The 19,904-nt window shown below is 46.2% G+C and overlaps 1 protein-coding gene across 1 annotated transcript in view; it reads left to right on the top strand.

The window, feature by feature from the left end:
- The window catches only part of PSMD4 (proteasome 26S subunit ubiquitin receptor, non-ATPase 4), a 498,575-nt gene that overhangs the window by 363,144 nt on the left and 115,527 nt on the right, over nucleotides 1-19,904 (top strand). The window contains exons 7-8 of the mRNA XM_069650246.1: nucleotides 5,723-5,831; nucleotides 9,008-9,139. Coding sequence (XP_069506347.1) covers nucleotides 5,723-5,831; nucleotides 9,008-9,139 — 241 coding nt within the window. The remainder of the gene's footprint in view (nucleotides 1-5,722; nucleotides 5,832-9,007; nucleotides 9,140-19,904) is intronic.

A 19,904-nucleotide genomic window follows, 5' to 3' on the forward strand; every position in this document is an offset into this window, starting at 1 on the left:
GGAGACCTGCCTGCACTCAAACAATGATTCGGAATAGATACCAAGGCACGTTTAGAGTGCGGCCACGTTTTCAATTTGAATTATGAAGCAGAATGTCACGTTTTAATGAAGCAAGCACTTAATGTGGTGCGATTCGTTCTTTTTACCCGGCAAGAAACTAAAGAGTGAATACATGGGATAGTGTGGCCATGCATTTCATACAAATGTAAAAAAAAAGAAAAAATGTCACGATTAAAATATGTAAGCATCCAACGTGGTGCAATTTGTCCTCTTCACCTGGCAAGAAACTAAGAATGATAACCAGGGAGTCTTGAACTTTAGAATCAAAGTGGCAAATTAAATGTCCTGATACATTTCCTTTGACATTTTAGACTAATCTGGGATTTAACCCGTGAAATGAATCCAAAGAGCACATTTTCAAATAAGTACAATAGGGTAAGCAGTAATAGTTTGTACCCAATACCATACAAACCATGTGTGATTTTTGATGAATTTGCAAGTGAACATAAAGGAATGTTCAGAATTGTTACTGTTTGCTTATATTTGAGAAGCCCAATACCATTCCAAATATCTAACTTTCTGTCATCATTTTGTTTGATTATATATTTTTCTTGTTTTCCCTACCATCCCTAACACTCCTATCCTCCACCCCCCGCCCCAACCACCTCCCCTCAATGGCCATTCTCTTAAAAATGGTTTTTGCAATGAAAATGCACATTATATGTGATGGTCAATGTGAATATCCCTTTTTTCATATACAAAACATGTCTTTTTGAAACTTATCATTTGAATTTGAAATGTAATCAGCCCTGATTTGAAAAAGACAAGTAGTTCCTCGAACACGTGTAATCACAAAGGGCACCAGAAAAACTAAAATTCTATAATTAAAATCACAAACATGTTGGAACACTGAGAAAGGAGTCATTCATCTTGCTTTCTCTGTAAAACGTGGGCGCATGGGAATATGTCAATGTAACTGTACGAACTATTACTTTCTTAGGCAGTGCAAATAATTTCAGTTGCAGCCCACTTTTCAGATGCAGCCACGGCATGGATCAGCTCCTTCCTGGTGAACAGAACTATGAGGGTCTTCTCTCCCACAGATTCCGCCGAGCCGGCCCCAGTACCTTGTGGTGTCCCGCAAGGCTCATGCGTGTCCCCGACACTTTATAATATATTCACGAAACCCCTATTCGATATATTAGACTATCTGGGTGTTACGTATACCAACTATGCGGACGACACCCAGATACTCTTTCCTATCACGGGTGACTACGAAATAGACAGCATGACCCTCAATGAAATCTACTCCGTTATACAAGCATGGATAGCACACCATGGCTTGTGTCTCAATGACGATAAAACCGAGCTGATCATCTTGGGCACTCATGCCAAACTTAAAAATCTCAATCCGTCATTCAAAGCCTTTACCATAGATGGCAATCTCATCTCAGTCTCTAATAACACTAAAACTCTTGGTATCTACATCGATGCTACCTTATCCCTCTCTAAACAAACTAACGCAGTAGCGTCATCAGCTGCTTACACTTGCAAGCTTATCACTGCATGCAGACCATTCATCCCCGCACCCAACTGTATCACTCTCGTGAGAGCACTAGTCCTCTCCAAAATAGACTACTGCAACGCCCTCTACTTGGGCACTAGCCACAAAAATATTAATAAATTACAAGTAGTCCAAAACAATGCAATCAGAGCTGCCCTTAACATCCCCAAAAAAGCACACATATCTGAGACCAGACGTAACCTACGCTGGCTCCCTGTCAAGCATAGAATATCCCTGAAAACGCTTGCCCTCACACACAAAGTTAGGGCTAACCTTGCTCCAGCATACCTTACTAACCATTTCACACCACACTCCGCCTTGAGACCTCTTAGAGTAGCCCAAACTAACACCTTGACCATACCGAGATTTAAACTCTACAACTCGGGCGGAGCTAGCTTCCCAGTACAAGCATCCAAACTATGGAACACCATCCCCCCACATCTACGTGCAGAACCTTCATTCAACCGGTTCAAACATAGCACGAAGTGTTGGCTCCATAACACGGACTCCTGACAGCTTAACCTTAACCTAACGGACATTGGCCAATCAATTGGAATTAATATCTCTGTGTATGCACTTGTTTATGATGCCACTTCCTACCTGTAACTATTATGGAACTTGGCTGACTGTATTGTTTTGATTGCACATTTATGTAACTAACTTTCCTGTAACTGTAACGTAACTCTGCTTAACTGCTCCCCTGTAACCAGCTCTACCTTACGCGCCCTTATGCCCCTGGGCCTGGCTGCGCTTTATAAATAAATAAAACAAACAAACTAGAGGACTCTATTCAGTTAAATAGGCCTAGGCCAAAGTCAATGGGCTAGTGTCTTGGATAGGAAAGAGCAGTTCTTGTAGTAAACGGTAAAGTCTTTGCCAATGTTCTCAGTCGTTTGTATGATAAAGAATCATATGTTGGGTCACAAGCTGATTAGGCCTGTAAGTTGGGAAAGTTTCACAAACTTTCACCGCGAGAGGTAAATTCTCTTAATCGGGTTGGCACAGTACCTTAAAATGAAGAAAAGATGCAGCTGAAGACGTTGGTTCCTGCAGATCTAAGAGTACATCGGGGGACTCCTGCACGGGGACGGGTCAAACAAGCTGGCAAATGGAAGATCTTCGGTTTGAGTAGCTGTAGTCGAGCACACAAGCTGGTGTCCTTCTCCCCTGGTTAATCCTAACCAGCTCCGAGAATGGTATCCAGGTGGCTTACAAGTTGATTGGTCCCACCAACTCAAAGGAAGAAGTCCTCCTTGAAGGGGCTTTTCTGTCGAGGTGAAAGTGGCAATTCGGACCTGCAGTAAGGGCTTCACCGGGCAAACCAACGAGTTGCAGCAGCCATCCTCTTCCAGCTCGTCTTCGGTTCTTTCATTCCAGTGGTCGACTGCTTTCCAGTCCAAGAGACTCACCTTTTAAACAGTTTTCTCCCTTTCATTCCAGCCTAGCCGTCACTCACCTTGCAGGGTGGCTGTCCTTGCCAGACAGCCAGCCAATCATACCAGAGTGCATTTGAGTCTCCGAGGAGACTAAGCACAGGGAGTTTCGGGCACCTCCTTCACTTCCTGCCCACCCCAGACACTCAGATGCCAGAGGCGGTCTTCAGTCCTGAAGCCCGCCAAAGGCCTAGAAACAAAGGGACCAAACCTGGTTTGGCGCACAGAGAAAAAAACTCTGGAAAGACCTTTCTAAAAAGAAATGGCGAAAAAAGAAGACTGGGACCCGTTTAAACAAAGGTGCTTAATGCGCCATCTTGAAAACATGGCTCCCGCAATTTTTATCTACCGGTGTTCGCAATCAGGAAAAATCATGGTAGTTTGTTGTAAAACCACTGCCACCAGCCATTTCGATAGGAAAGGGTAGCATTTGACTGCTACATGAGTTTCTAGACACATGTGATACTAGGTAACCCCTCCAGCACTCTTTAGGAAGATGGTGTGCGCCGGGTCTAGGAATTTAAAAGACTAAGTCAATTTAATCTTACATTCTCTGGGAAACATTAGTTTATCCCAGAGAAGGTATTTAAACCTTTTGGAAGTCTCAAAAGGCTTCCCTGTGTTACTGCGCTGAGGGTGCTGTGTAACACACATGAAAAGATTATGCCTATGGAGTTGTCTAAAACTCCATAATCAAAAGAAATAAACACAGAAAACAAACAGAATTAAAAAGTAGAGTCCCAAAGTTCAGCAAAAGAGCTGGGGTCTGAGAGGAATTGGCACATTTTGAGAATTCTCCCAAACAACCCAGGCAAAAGGTTGCATTTGGCGTTTTATAGATTTGGAGCAAGCCTTAGATGGTTTTTGCCAGAGCTTACCTCTGTTGATACTATTGGACTGGTCATGTCCACCTAAACTAAAATCTTGGTACAATCTAATGCCCGTGGGAAACGAAAACCTAAATTCACCTGGGTAATTGGCAATGATGAGATCGATATTGTAGACTCGATTACATACTTGGGAGTCAAAATAAACTGCTACACAAATCGAAAACTGTGGGTGGGCGGGCTAAGATCTAAATAAGACTGGTAGCCTAGACCAGGGCATTGTGTTCACTGGCACCAATAATAACCTGCAAGCAAAGAGTCACCCCGATCCTGCTGTACAGAGCTGAAACAGCCCTCAATATGCTGCCGCATATTTGAGAAGTTTTGCAAGGTCTTTTTTGGAAGCAGGTTTTAGGTCTTCCAAAATCGCTACCAGTCTGCCTGGTGAGGTTCAAATTGGGACTGCAGTCTTTGGGCTCAATGGTGTGATGGAAGTCTGACTTTATATCGGAAATCCATAGAAGATCAAAACTCTCTCCTTTTGACATATTAAAAGGAAATGAGAACAATAGTGAAGGGAGAGAGGATGACATTGTTTACTCCTCGAAATTGAGATGTGGAGATTGGTTGGAAGCCTTTAATTTGACTGAGGAAACATTGTTAGAAAATCAAAATAAGGTTAAAATCAAAATGCGATGTGCTGACTGGATTAACACGATGGCAAAAAGAAGCACATACACATCTGCGCCTGTTCTGCCTATGGAACAAAGGTCAAATCAGATCCCCAGATACCTACTGAAATTCTCGAGTCAAAAATATAGAAACATCTTTGAGGATGAGACTGAAAATCCTTCCTACAAGAGAAGTCCTTGGTCCAGGAAACAACTTGAGGGTGCAATTCCCTCCTGTAAAAAAGGTGAAGGGGTAGAAACACCGAAGAACCTGTTAATAGAATGTGAGGAATTGACTAGTATAAGAATAAAATACATGAGTGAGGTGGTTTCTAGATGTAAGACGCTTACGGCGGAGGAATGGTGGGAAATGCTGGTTATGGGAGAAAACATTGCAATGATACTAGCAGCAATGAAATGTCTAGAGGAAGTATTAACTTTGTAATGCGAAGTAGGGTGCTAGATGGAAATAGATCTAAAGAGAATTCTGTAAGGGATAAGTAAGATTTAAGAGAATTCCGGAAGGGATAAAGTAATGTGATGAGTTGATTTTAAGATGTTTCTTTATGGTTTTTTATCGACCTCATGTGGAGGATCTGGTTTTACAAATGTAACTGTGAAAGGTTTGTTATAAACCAAGCACTTTGAATTTTTTAAAAAAAGATTCACTGCCACCAACTATTACAGTTAGCTTGTTATTGTAACAATAATTTTACCAGGTCAGTGAGGAAGGGGATACATTGAATCTCCACAGCACTCCACATAAGGTAAGGTGGGCTGAGCTGGTCTCACAAATCCTGCTTTACCCTTGGGAATAGTGGTTCACCCATGGTATGTTAAGAGAAATTAAAAATGGAAGCCCAAAGGCAAACCAGCAGCAATGCTTAGAAGGAGCTGTGTGCTGCCATAGTTAAATGCAGTCAGTCCAAACGTTAAAGGGAACTATACATCCATACAAACACTATGGAGAGACATAAAAAGGTCACCCATAAAAATATTAAAAGGTGAGGGAGGTAAAAGATTCCCACGCACTGAGGAACACAGAAAAATAATCACCAACTCCAGCAAAACGTTCTGGGGTTGACACGGGTGACGAAGATTATTCACATTTTTGAAAATCTAACACTTTCAACCTGTTTGGTCTATTGTTAAAATGCTTCTTTCTATTCAGTGTCAGTGATCAGAACCATGCGAAGGAACAATAGACATTTTATTTTCCATTTACAGGCACTGCGTGTCTCTATGGAGGAGCAGAGACAGAGACAAGAGGAGGAGGCCCGTCGTGCTGCCGCTGTGTCTGCAGCAGAGGCAGGCATCCCATCAGCTGGAACGGATGGTAAGTACCCATTTACAAGAGATTGAAAATGATTGAGTCTGGGGTTTCTGCTCTATTGCTAAGCTTGATTTTGTTAAGGATTGGGCATCTTTACTTAAAGTGTGCTTTTTTTGTCAGTAAATGACCCTGCTTCAGACCTTACATCTTTTCTTGTTCTCTGGTTGTTTGCTGTTGGGAAAGGTTTTCTTTTTGCCATTTTTTTCCTATTCACATCAATGGAACACCCCAACCTTTTGCTGTTTGCTATTTGATTCCTGTCCTAACTTTCGAAGGCATGTAAAGCTAAGGGTTGAGGAAAGTATTTTAAAATGTGCGTGTCTGAGACGCAAGACGTTGGGCAAATCTACTTGTCCGGTTAAGACATCGACTTGTCACTCTTCTATTTTAGAATGGTCAAACATAACAGACAGATGCATGCTTACAAAATGAATGCAACACAGCATGTTCAGTTGTAACTAAAACTTGGTTTATTGAAGTGTGTAGCTTTATATTATAAATGCAAAGTAGCACCTAACATAGGCAAAATAAGTGTATGTTTGAGTTGGAAGGCACATATAAGTACTTCAACTATGCTCAGCAAAATTAGTTTTTTTTTAAACAAATGTATTTTTATTTTGACCACACCTATTAAAATAACCAAGTTTCGACCACTACATACAACTAGTAGTGCAGGTGTAAACAAAACCAACCTTTGGTATAAGTCTGTACTACACAGTTTTGTGGTAGCGTTGCTGAGCAGCCAGGCTTATCTCAAGAGGAAATGTGAGCTGTAAGGATGTTACAGAGGTCTATAATTACAAGTTTTCAAATAGACTCTTATACTCAAGGTTTCTTGGAAAACACTTACTAATTTATTTCACAGTCAGTTAGAAAACATTCACTAGAAGGAGGCAATCTAGATCGCACACAAACATACTTCAGTACTTCACAATATCAGGTTCTGAGACATTTAAACTACTTTGAAGGGGGAGCAAAAATGGCATTCAGAGCATTTGAAGTAGGAGCAAAAAGGCATACGTTAATAAAACAAATATTACAGTTACTCTTAAACAGTGCAAATAGTTTGAGTTCCCCAGAGGAGTTGAGTCAATGCAATAGGTTAGGCATTGATAACGGTGCCGGTGCATCCACGGGTTGTGCTCGCGGGTGCCGCACTGCCAGCCAGGTGTGAACTAGTGGGCAGAGCAAGACCCGCTAGCACAGTTCGTAGTATGGCGGTACGCTAGCAATGCGCTGGTAGCACTACCAGCGCCGTTGTTACTGTACTGCCATTCTTATAAGGCCCTTTGTGTATAGGCGCTACATAAACTATCATCTGTCCACCAGGCCAGAGTATAGAAAATCAGTCCTAATAGTCTGTAATACAGTCATTTGAGGCCTTGCCTAGGATTTGGTTGTGAATTTCCAGGAGCAGAGAGCCCAACTCTATAACGGAACTTGTCGCGCCTTGAAACACTTGTGTATAGGCGCTTTATATTTGCCATATCATATCAAGGCTGAGAGGAGGGGCAAGTTTCCAAAAGTCCCCGTCACCTCCACCTCTTAATTCATTAGTCAATAGCCCCAGATTTCCCACATTAACTGGTGAAGGGGGTAGAGGGAGGGCTACATCACGTGACATACTGTCTCTATGTTTCGAGAATCCCAACAGGGCCATAACATCAGCGGCCACCCTCCCCTTCTTTCTTAACCGTATGTGTAAGACTTCAGGGGCCAAAAGCAGTCTCACCGGCTTTATGACTGTTGATTTAGCAGCCTGGCCCCGAACCTGCCAAACAGCACTCAAGGATGTGCGCGGCCTGCTCGTTAAGTACAGATCTTGTGTCGGGGGGGGGGGGGGGGGGGGTGCATGGCCAAAGTCAGTAAACGTTAGTCTCCAGATTAGATACCTCTAGACCTAGATGAATAAAAGTAAGCAAGCTGTCAGTAAGTGTATCCACGGGTACAGTTATAAATCAAGACGTGTGTATGTCAGCAGTCTTCTGTTATACCGCCAAAGTCCATTCCAATCTGCACGAGCTTGAAGGTAAAGTAGTCTGCTGCCAAACTATGCCAAACCGTACTCGCAGAGCACTCCCGAATGTGCACCCCTTGTAATGGAACCAACCATAAAAGTAAGTGGGCCCATGAAATCTAGGACCCTTAGGCGTGGTTTCTAGTTGAATCTGAGTAAAGGGTGGGGGGGGGCAAGCCTGTATAGGTGTGTCCACCACAACCATATGGTTGTATGGGCTCAAAGTACTGACCTTACCTCTCTGGTGGGATAATTTACCTTTGTTATTTCATCTTTGAACATTTTACTCACCTGTTGACTCGAAACAAGTATTGGCAGAGGTCTCATCCTAGGACATGTGACTCTTAAAGCCTCTGTCTATTCATCTTATCACGGAAGGACTTTGTAAGTGTTGGACCTTATTTTATATGGCTGGGTAATAGATTTTCCATTACAATATTTACCTTGAATTGTTGTTTTTTTTTTTAAATTATCTGTTTTACTTGCTTTACTGTACACACATCAATGTTTAATAACTGGGTCATTTCTAACTGTCTTGGTGCTGTTGTTGTCTAGTGCGAACTCCCCTTGTGATTGCATAGTAGTTGTTTGGTAGCATTACTTAGCTTTTATTTTCATTGCCCACTGTTTTTAGGTCTAATATATCATGTACTTTTAAACAGTCTAGTTTGAGTATTCTGTGTGATATTGTACCATTACACGAACAGCACAAGTCCTCAAGTCTAAGCCTTTCTGCTCTACTAATCTTGTTTGTTTGGCTAGATATAATGGTCCTTTTCCCTGTTACTATAATAGAGTAGCTTCTCAGAACCTCCCTTCCAGCCTGGTTCTAAAAATCTATCAACATTTGCTGTGGTGTGGACCTCCCTGCACTTGCCACTTATTGTTCAGTGGGACTCTGTATACTGTAATGACCATAAGGTGGACTGCGGAGCAGATGAGGTCACACTGCACAAATGCAACCGATGCAGGTTGCTATGCGGGAAGACCTTTAGTTCTGTACCTGCTGAGGCACATGACATGAAATGGGAGAAACTGAATAGTAGTTTGAGGTGCTTGGTCTGTACTGTCATCACTTGGCTCGTCTTTGATCTCAGGTTGGGGCACTCTTTGGTGCAGATCTTATCTCTTTGCTCTAGTAATTCTCTTGCTCCTTACCTAGATTCTGAAGAAGCCTTGTTGAAGATGACGATTGGTCAGCAGGAGTCTGGAAGGCCTGGGTTGCCAGACTTTAGCAGTATGACTGAGGATGAGCAGATTGCATATGCCATGCAGATGTCGCTGCAAGGAGCAGGTGAGTTTACCCTCTCCTGGAATGTTTAGATTGCCAGATGCTTACTTTACCTCTTCCGGACCCACCTGTGTACCTGCAAAGTTTTGTGTATTGGTGAACGGGGCAGCAGAGTTATTTACGTGTGTTGAAACCTAAGATAGAATTTCAACTTAAATACTAAAAGGGATTGCATTGTTCTTAACATCAAAATGTGTGTTTAGGAAAAAGGAATAGCCTGGTTAAATTAATGCCTTTATGAAGGAGAGCAAATCGATCTATTTATAACTAAAAGCCTGTTTATTTAAAAAGCATCAGCCGGATACAGTGGCAGATGGTAAAGGTGGTAAAGGTGCCAAAAATAAATGTTTTCGACTTGAGCCAATTTTCAAATTTTTTCTTAGTTTTTAATTATGAAACTTGCTGCTGGGGAGGGGTGGGCAGAAGAGGTACCCGATTAATATGAAACCTGCTACTTGAAGAGGTGCCTGATAATTATACTCAAATAGTGCACGTCAGATAAAGAAAGCTAGTCCCTAAACCACTGAGAACCAGATATTGATATTGATCAGGACTGTGGCAGAGCTTGTGTTAATGAGATTCAAATGAGATTCACATGGTCCTTACCGAAGCTATCTAGTGTAAAGAAAAGTTCTCAACTTTACATTGTGCTTTGAAGACCTCAACACACATCGTCAAACTGCACAAATCATTCCACTAGCAAATATTCTGTAGTCCATCTCCAAGGTGACCAGATAGATGTGACGCCCTTGTAAGTAGATGCTTAATATACTGCAACTCATTGTATGGTAACTTTACCTCATGAGCCAGCATCCCAAATCCAGAGACGTCCGATTCAGCTACATAATCTGTCCGCGTAGGGGTAGTCTTGGTGACCATCTTTCACCCAAATGTCTTTGACTTGAGGGGGGGGGGCTTCCTTATTTCCATTAAAAGCTTATATCAAATTCAGTCCCTTTCTTCTCACTGAAATGTCATTGTGGCTGCAGCCTAGTTAACTTTACCATTGTAAGCGTGCATTCTGCTCTTCCTTAGTAGCCCTCGTTATGGTGCCCGCAGCCCTAGGCTATTAGAGCTTTGGCTTTAGGATTCTGAACATTTCTACTACTGACTATTCAGAGGAATAATACACAAATGATTACAATTTTCACCATTTCGATGCATGGTTTCCTTCTGCACGCTTCCTGCTGTGTATGGGTCACCTCTATGTAACTGAATAGCTACTCCATGATATGTCATTTCAAGTTATACCTTCTTTTAGGGAGAATTCTCAGAAGTGTTCTAATTCCTCTCTACCTTAGACACCCAGCAACTTTGCTGGATTTTGAGGTGTTTAATTTTTTACCTGGAGAGAGTGAGACCCTTTATCCCTCCAATCTCTCGTGTATTTTAATGTGATTTTGAACACTGTTTATTTTGGTTGTGGAGTCTGACAACTCCGTAGGCATCATCTGTTACATTATGTCAAACAGCACCTTCAGTGCAGTGGCACAGGGAAGTCTTTCAGATTTCCCCAAGGTTTAAATACCTTCTCTTGGATAAACTAATGTTTCCAAGAACAGTAAAGTGAAATTGACTTTACTTAAATTACTAACTTTCTAGACCCAGCAAACACGATCTTACAATAGGGTGCTGGGGGGGTTACTTAGTATCCCATGTTGTCTAGTTTCCTCATGTAACATTTTTATGTTGCCCTTTCCTGAATGGCTGGTGGCAGTGGTTTACTTTTAACTACCGTGGTGTGAATATACTGCGGGCTGCGTTCACAGCTGCAGTAAAGCACCCATGGGTGCGATTTTTGTCAAAATGGCACCAGTCTTCTTTTTTCGCCATTTCTTTGTGGAAAAGTCCTTCTTGTGATTTACTCTGCGTGCCAAACCAGGTTTGGTCCCATTGTTCTTTTTTGTCTTTGGTGGGATTCTGGCTCCAGGGTGTCTCGCGGTGGCAGGAAGCGAGGGAGGTGCCCGAAACTCCCTGTGCTTTGTCTCCTAGGAGACAGGAATGCGCTTTTAGGTGATTGGCCGGCTGGCTGTCCGGCAAGGACAGCCATCCTGCTGGGTGACTGGCAGCTAGGCTGGAATGAATGGGAGAAACCTGCATAAAAGGCGAGGAATTTTGGCTTGGAAGGCAGTCTACTACTGGACAAAGGAATCCGAACAAGAACTTGGAAGAGATGCCTGCTGCGACTCCTGGACCGTTGGTTTGACCGGTGAAGCTCTGCTGCTGTGCTGAAGCTCCAAATTCGTATGGACAGAGAAGCCCCTGCAAGGACGACTTCTCCCTTTTGAGTTGGTGGGACCACTCGACTCCAAAGTAAGTCACCTGGACATCCCCTTGGAGCTGGTTGAATTTACACTACAGTCGCTGCTGGAACCGAATAGTCAGGTAGAGGAACACCATATCGTGTGCATTGCTTTTAAGCTAGCCAAGAGCTCCAGGAAGATCTTCCTGACTCCCAGGAAGCAGGACTGATTTATCCTGAGCCCCCTCAACATAGTGTGGGACCCCAGATGCAAGGAAAGACCAGCTCGACAGCCAGGAACCACAGTGTTGCTATTTGCGGTAGATGCGAAACGCTGAAACACCGAAGTGCCACTAATTTGAAGAATGCCGGTTGCGGTCGGTGACCGTCCCATTGCAGTGCAGGAGTCCCCAGACGTCCTCCCTCTTGTCCCCATGATTGAGGCACAGGAACACCAGGATCTGCAGAGCTGCACAGGAACAAAACCCATCTGCTGCACTGGAAGGCAGAGTCTACTACTGGACAAAGGAATCCGAACAACTGTCTTTTGCTCATCTGTTATGGGGAAACTGACATGTCCTTCAAACATAGTTTCCCTTAGTCTTGCGACTTTGTTACTACTTTTAGTAACTTATCACTTGTGTTAACTTTTTATCATTGTACAATGCATCTTACAATGCAGTACAATGGGGTACACTTCTTGTGTATCAGGAGAGCTGCTGCACAATTTGAATGCATCGTTGTGGAAAGGCTGAATCCATCCAAATATTTGCTGAACCCTTAAGGACACTACAGAGATCTGATCCAATTTACCCAGACTCGCCCCCCCCCCCCCACCCCCAGCCACCCCCCCCCCCATCCCCACCGGAGTGCCTGACAGCAGGAAGCAAAGATGATGGACCGGGCAATCTGTGTCCTTTGTTGGTGCTGCAGAAAGTGGGCTGAAACCGGAGAGTGAACCAAGAAGCTGCTGAAAGTCGTGTCATAGGTCCTCCCTCGCTCGGGACTGCTGCTGATATCCCGCCCATTGACCTTGAACAGGTCTCCCTTGTTGGTTGTTAGCTTACTGCTTCTATAATGCTAGAGACTGGAAGAAATCCTCTGGAACTCTTCGTATTCTGCTGCTTGTCAAGACTTGGAGCACTCTCCGAAATGCCTTTAGCTAGGGTTACATTTTTGGACTTGAGGCTTGCTGTGCGAAGAAACACTTTCTAGAGCCTTGAACCAGGCTGTTACAATAACTAACCATTTTTCTCCCTTAAAAATTCTTTACTATGTGTTTGCAGAGTAAATGTATTACTGTATGAGTGGTTAGAAACTGCAGGGGCGCGAAATAACCGATAATACAATAACATTGTCTTTTCCTTTTCTAACATTGCTATAAATGTAACCGTGAACAAATACAAAAGTTAAAGTGCCTGACGTTTTTTATAATGGTGCAATCCCATAGGAAAACGTTCCATGAATCCGGTCTAAAGTGTCCTTTGAAGTGTATTCTCAAGTATTCCAAAGTGTTCTGGTGTCAACGTCTAAAGTATTTAAAGTGATTCTTGTGTGTATATGTACTTTTATATAAATAAGTGTAAGATTTTCTTTGGTGTGTATGTGTTGGGGAGAATTCTCATTTCTGTGCTAATTTCTACTCCTTTTGGAGTCTGACAAACTCCTTAGGCATCTGCTTTTTGTATAGTGACACACAGCACCTTCAGTGCAGTGTCATAGAGAAATCCTTTAGATTTCTCTTAAAGTTTAAATGTCTCTTCTTGGAGGGGGTGGGAGAAACAGTTCCCAAGAATAGTAAAGTGAAATTGACTTTTTACTTAAAATGGTGTGTGCTGGACCTACAAAAAGAAATGTTATGTGGAGTACTGGGGAAATAGGGTGGGGGTTACCTAGTTGCCCCTTATCCTATTTGCTCATGTAACATTTTTGTTAACCTCCCTACTTTAAAAATGCTGGTGGCAGTGATTTAAATGTTCCTACCATTGTGCTTTTCTACCGCATGCTGAACCATCAGCTGCAGTACAGCACCCATGGGTGACCATTTTGTCAAAATGGCCCCTATCTTCTGTTTTCGCCATTTTCTGTTTGTGAGCTCTTTATTGGGTTTTACTCTGTGCGTTGACAGATTAGAGCCCTTTGTCTCAACTTTGGCAAGCTTCACCCCTGGAGCCCGCCTCTGGCTCCAGTGTCTGGAAGGACAGGATGTGAGGGAGGGTCCCGAAACTCCCCTGTCCTTTGTCTCTAGGAGTGCCTGAATGCAACTAGTCCTGATTGGCTGTGAGTCCTTTTAGGACAGCCCAGCCCCCCTGCTGTGTGATTGACAGTCTAGGTTGTGCATGAATGGAAGAAACTGCTTAAAAAGCGAGGGTCTTGGGACTTCAGGCAGAGTCGACCACTGGGAGAAGCTCCCGATGAAGAAACCGTGAACAAAGCTTGCTGCTACCTCCTGGACCTTTGAACTGCCCGGTGAAGCCCTGCTGCTGTGCTGAAACTCCTTTTTAATTTCGACAGAGAAGCTCCGGATTGGACGACCTCTCCCCTTGGGTTAGTGGGACCAACTAACCCCGAGATGAACTCCACTGGACCACCTTCCCCCGACTAGCTGTGCTGCTTTGTTACTGTGAGAACTGAATGCCAGGAGTCGAGTAATCCATAGTCTAGTGAAATGTCTGAAGCGGTAACAAATCGGGCTAGAAGCTCCAGGAGTCTCCTAATGACCCTCCAGAAGCAGGACGACCAGATCCCGAGTCCCCTCACCAGAGTGCAGGCCCCAAGGAGTGAAGGAAGCCCGACCGGTATCCGAGATCTGCAACAGTGCAGTTTGCGAAGCGCTGAAACCGCAAAGTGCCGCTGAACCGAAAAGAGCCTGTATCTGCCGACGACCTCTCGTACCGCCTCAGGAGCCCTCCAGACGTCCTCCCTCTTGTCGCCACGACTGAGACTCGGGGACAAGGGTCTGCACCGCCGTAGCAAGACAGAATCCAGCTGGACCACTTCTTCAAACCAGAGGTACTGTTTAGGCTTGGTGTTCTTATTTCATTGCCTTTTAGCTGTGCTTTTCTCAGTTGGAAATTGCATTGGCATACTTTTGGAGTTGATTCCACAGCTTGTGACCCTACAAGTGACTTTTGATCTAAGAAGTGCCTCAGCTACATAGACTGTGTTCCAAGTGACTTTGGCTGTCCTGGCTTCCTAAAGACGCTTCTTGTCCATTGACTTTAATATTGTTTGTCCCTCATAGGTGGTAGCTTCTTGTAGACTGTTACTGCTGGGAAAGGCCTGTCTAGATTTCATTGGCAGATTTAGTTGTCCTCACATTTACTGAGAACCTGTTCAACTGTTTCCTTCCCTAAACCTGTCCTTTCTGCAACCTCAGAATCTGCACAGTAGAACTAGTGTGATATATAAATGCCATTACTCTCCTTGTGATTGGAGTCCGTGCAGGGTGTAGAAATTGTGTAAGAGGCATATCCAAAAGTTATCCACTAACTAGTTGTGATTCTGAAAAGTAATTTTAAAGTATATTTACAGTGTTTACACGAATTGCCTTTTTAAAGAACACTTAATTAAAAATGTATGTTAAATAACTATTTATAACTGAAACCTTGAGTGTAAGTGCTACTTGGCTACTTGTATTTACGGATTTCATTTGTACAGCTCACATTTACCCCTCTTGAGATAGGCCTGGCTGCTCAGTCACACTACCAACTTGTACAGACCTATACCAAAAGGTGGGTTACCTAATATCAAGCAGATAAGTGTTGTGTAGCCCCACACAGTGTGACTGCATCAATTCTTACCTACATGGCCTCACTAGGAGAGGGGATTAAGCATAAAACAGATATTGGAAAAAGCACAGGTAACGCCAATTACCGATATTTTAGTTTTTAAAATAAAGCATCTCCGCTCTGTGCGCATGAAATCCCATAACGGGCCCAAGTCCCTGCTGCTTTCTGCTTAACAGCAGCCCGCTCGCCTCCCTTCTCGCCCACCAACCGTGATTGGTTGGTCCAACTCACTTCAACCCACAGGGCAGCCTTTGCCCCGGCAGCCCTCGGCTAAGTACACCAAGGCAAAGGGCAGCTCCTACAGAAGCAGCTCCAGATGGTGAATACCGGTGTCAGCTGGGGAAGCAGGAAGCAGGCAGCTGTTAACCAGCAGCAACAGACCTAGTAAGTGGGGTGTGGACAGGGAGGCACAGCAATCACTAAATTGGTGCACCTCTCCCATATCTTATCCATTCCACCGCCCAGTAGCTTGTGGCCTGCCTGTACCTACTTGCCACACCTAATGCACCCCCCATGTTGTGTACTGTTCTGCCAGCAATGTATCACATCTAGGAGAATTGTTGGTTGGCAACACCTCACATCTATGTGGATGGCACCCTAACTGTGCTGGCTACTCTGTAATATGTTGGCTTGCATCACAACTAGACAGAATTGTAATTCTCCTCTATGGGGTCTGGCATGGATACACATGCTCATGAATATTCCGTTGTCTGGCTAGGAATCCTTGGTAAATGAAAGTGTTTTATTGTTTTTCTCCTCTAAAGCAATCACTGTACTCTGGGTCATACTGCCCCCAGCCAATGACTGCCCTCTCCCTAAGCCCCTCCTTTGGCAGCCACCTTCAGATTTTTACTGCACGTTGAAGTGTTAGGAGTCCTTGAGTTTTGCTCTGTGAGCTATTGTACGTTTTTTGCGCTTTTTTGAGAAAGTCCAATTTTTTTCAAAACTTGCTGTGTGCTCTTCTCTTCATCGACCGGCAAGTGGGGATCCGTTGTTGGTGCATTTCAGCGCCCTTCAAGGGCCAGGATAGCCTAGTTTTCATCGAAATTTCCAGAAGACCATTGTGCCTACTCGCAACTCTGGCATGGTGGATGAGAAGGCAGGAAGTTCCATTTTCAAGCTCTGCTCCAGCTCCACACTGCGGAACATGTTTTTGGAGGACAACACCTTCAATGCCTCTACTGTCTTCACCCAGACCACAAAGGGGATTGCAAGATCTGCCTCTGGTTCTCCAAGAGAATGATGAAGGATCGTCACAGTAGACTGGCAGCGTGGCTAAGCGCCAAGGCCTGTCCCCGTGCCCGAAGCAGGGGCATGCCTCAACCAGGACCGGCCAGTCCAAGGAACGGTCTTCTAAGTCCTTTCAGGGCGCTAAATCCGTGGGGGCCTAAAGGAGTGGGGGCCTAAAACGAGGCCAAGCACCAAGTCTGTTTCCATCGGGGTTGCTGCACAAGCGGGTCCAACCTCACCATCTTCCTCAATCTCCAGCCAGCGATCAAGCTCCTCTGATATAGAGGAAATAGACCAACACGTCTAAACTGCGGGAGAAATCTAGGATGGAAGAAAAGGCGGCTGACCTGACCAAGTAGGTTCAGACGGCGCAGGAAAAATCGTCGACGATTGAGCTGTGGCGGCCACTCTCTCGAAGGCCAAAGAGGTTGACCCGGTGAAGGTAGCCACTCCTGTTCCCAGGATGTCCCTACGCCTGAGGCGGGAGGCCTCAGCAGGGGCGGTTGCGAAGACACCGGAAAAGAGAATGCCGTTGCTGAGCCTGGCTGAGACCCCTCAGGGTGCAAAGGGGGTTGGTGGGTCGGGGCATAACAATGAGGTCCCAGGCCAGCCGCCGGCCATGCCCCAACACATGGATGTTTCTTCCAGGGACGAGGATGTCCAGGAGTCCATACACGCGATCCACAAGTACATGGAGGACGGCGAGGGCGACGAAGGTGCAGGGCCTAGTAGGCCTACCGCCCTAATTCCGCCGAGAGATGTATCTATGGACATACTTTTGACCCTGCAAACGTCTGTGTCCGAAATCCAGAGAAGGATGCCAGTGGCCCCTGATGAGCCATACAACGCTGCCGCATCAACCTCCATACCCGCGCCAGGTGCCCTCCCCACTGGAGACCCGGACACAGGGGACTGACACGCAATGGCAGACATCGTCACAGCGGGCGGACCGCCGCAGCAGAGGGCATCCCCACCGGATGAGGTGGGGTTGTTTCATGCCATGGTCGCCACGGCTTCCGAGCTCCGTAGCGAGGAGACCAACCGTACCGAGGAGACCAAAAAGGAAGGCTTTCTATACCAAAGGCGCGAGGCCAATAGGAAGACCATCATGGCGGTGCCCCTGCTGGATGATGTGTGGGAAGAAGGCCTGGCCCTGTTTTAAGAATCCCAGCTGAGCTAAGCGGAATAGGCTAGAGAAAAAGTACTAGGTGCCAGTCGGCTACCAAGTGGCTACATTTGCAACTGTCGCCGTACTCGGTGACGGCGTCTGCGAGGAAGCCATAGTCTAATCCCTGGTCTTCGACCTCAGTCCCTGCGGACAGTGAGGGGAAGATGGTGGATGCCATGGGGAGGAAGGTCATCTACTCCTCGGTATCGACAGCCAACGCACTGGTGATACTGGCCAGGTACGCGAGGGAACTGTGGTACAAACTGGCCCCAATTCTGGAGTTCCTGCCAGACTACAAGCGGGTGGAAGCGATTGCACTCCTTCAGGAGGGAGAGGTGGCTTTGGACCATGCCATCACCGGGGATCTGGGCATCGCCGACAGATTGTGGGGGGGGGGGAGAGTGTGTGCCTCCCTCGTTGTGGCTGGCTGAAGGCCACAAACTCACACCAGGAGGTCCAGACGAGGGTACTGGACATGCCCTTAAGGGATAACATCTTCGGGAAGGCCGTTGACGAGTCCTTGGAGGCCATCAAGACGGATACAGACATGGCTTGTGCCCTGGATACTCCACAGCACCACTCTTCCTTTCCCTTCTCCGGAGGAAAGTCTGGCAGATCGACGAAAGGTGTTTTTTGGAGGCTCCTCGTTGTACCGTCAGCCCTCCCGGGAGGCCTAAAGAGGCCGTTCCAAGGCTTTCGATGGAGGTGGACTGCTCAGTCGTCGCTCCCAGGGCAGAACACAGGTGCCGAACCTGAACGTCGTGCCCCCACCCATGCACCCAGGTGGGAGGCTGGGTGACTGGATTTGTCTGCGAGTGGGAAAAGATCTCCACCAACAGATGGGTGCTGGACGCTCTCGCCCATGTACATACCCTGGAGTTTCAGCAAAACTGTACGTGGATCCCTCCAGTGACCCGGCAGGAGCAGCACATCCCTCAGCTCCTGCAGGAGGTCCTGCCATGCTTAAAGGGGGGCGATAGAGCTAGTTTGAAGATCACTTTGGTGCTCTGGAGTCTACTCCAGATACTTCTTGGTCAAAAAAAGACCAGGGGCTGAAGGCCCATTCCAGACCTACGGCATCTCCACAAGGACCTCAAGTCAAAAAAAATCAGGATGGGTCACGTTGCAGCACATGCTCGGCCAACTGGAGGAATGAGACCTCTTGACGTCGCTAGATCTGGAGAACGCCTACTTCTCCAGCATGGGGTCTGGCATGGATTCACATGCTCATGAATATTCCCCGTCGTCAGGCTGGGAATCCTCGGTAAAGAAAAAAAAACAGTATCAGTTTCGTTTCTGATCTGTCTTTCGTAGTAATAACCAATCACTGGTCTCTGCGTCATACTGACCACAGCCAATGACTGCCCTCTACCTAAGCACCGCCTCTGGCAGCCATCTTCAGATTTTTACCGCACGTTCATGTGTTGGGATCCTCGTGCTATTGCTCTCGAGCGTTAGTGCTATTTTTTCACGTTTTTTCTCAAAAACTTTGTTTTTCCGGTCATAAGAGCCTCAAGCTCCACCGACTCTCCATCCGATCAACGGGGACCCGTGTCGGATTCGTCTGCGCCCCTCAAGGGTGAAGATTTCGTCGAGCTACGTTTTGGAGGACTCCAGAAGCTTCTCAGGCCCGGACATGGCCCAGGAGAAGGGAAGCTCGACGCCCGGAAAGCTGTTCAGGGTCTGCCCTGGATGCCAGCTGCAGAACGTCTTTAAGGAGGACGAACACTCCTTTTGTCTCTACTGCTTACATGAGGACAAGACGCACGTGGGGAAGAGCCCGTCAGGCGAGAAGAAGAGGAAGAAATCCGAGCGGTCTTCTAAGACCTTTGAGGACGCCCCGGCGACGGGGGTCCAACACAAGGCCAAGCACCGCGAGTCCGCTGGCACCGGGAGCGCCGAACGGTCGAACTCTACGGGCGCCAGGCAGGGCGCACCCTCCCCGGCACCTTCAGCCACGAGCCAACGCTCTGGGTCGGGTAAGAGGAAGGCCGAGCACCCGGCGAAGCTCCTGGAGAGGCCCCGGTCGAGCTCGAAGGCCCCATCGGAGGGAGAGCGAGGCAGTGTCCCCCCCTCAAGGATAAGGCGGTGAGCGCACGTAAGGTGGTGAAGGCCTTAATCCATCCGGCCAAGCCCTCTATCGATACTGTCGCGGCGGCCCTGGCTCAGCCTGTGGAGGCTACACCAGTGGTGGCGACCTCGGGGCTCAGAGTCTCCCTGCCACCTCGGAGGGAGTCCTCTTTTGTGCCCCTCGATAGGACCCCCGTGAAATCCCCGGCGGGGAAGAAAAAGGGGGGGCAGGGCGTCGTCGTAGATTCGGCTTCAGCCTCGGAGGAA

The sequence above is a fragment of the Ambystoma mexicanum genome, chromosome 1p, assembly GCF_040938575.1.
Source record: "Ambystoma mexicanum isolate Mex_15411 chromosome 1p, UKY_AmexF1_1, whole genome shotgun sequence".
Lineage (NCBI taxonomy): Eukaryota > Metazoa > Chordata > Amphibia > Caudata > Ambystomatidae > Ambystoma > Ambystoma mexicanum.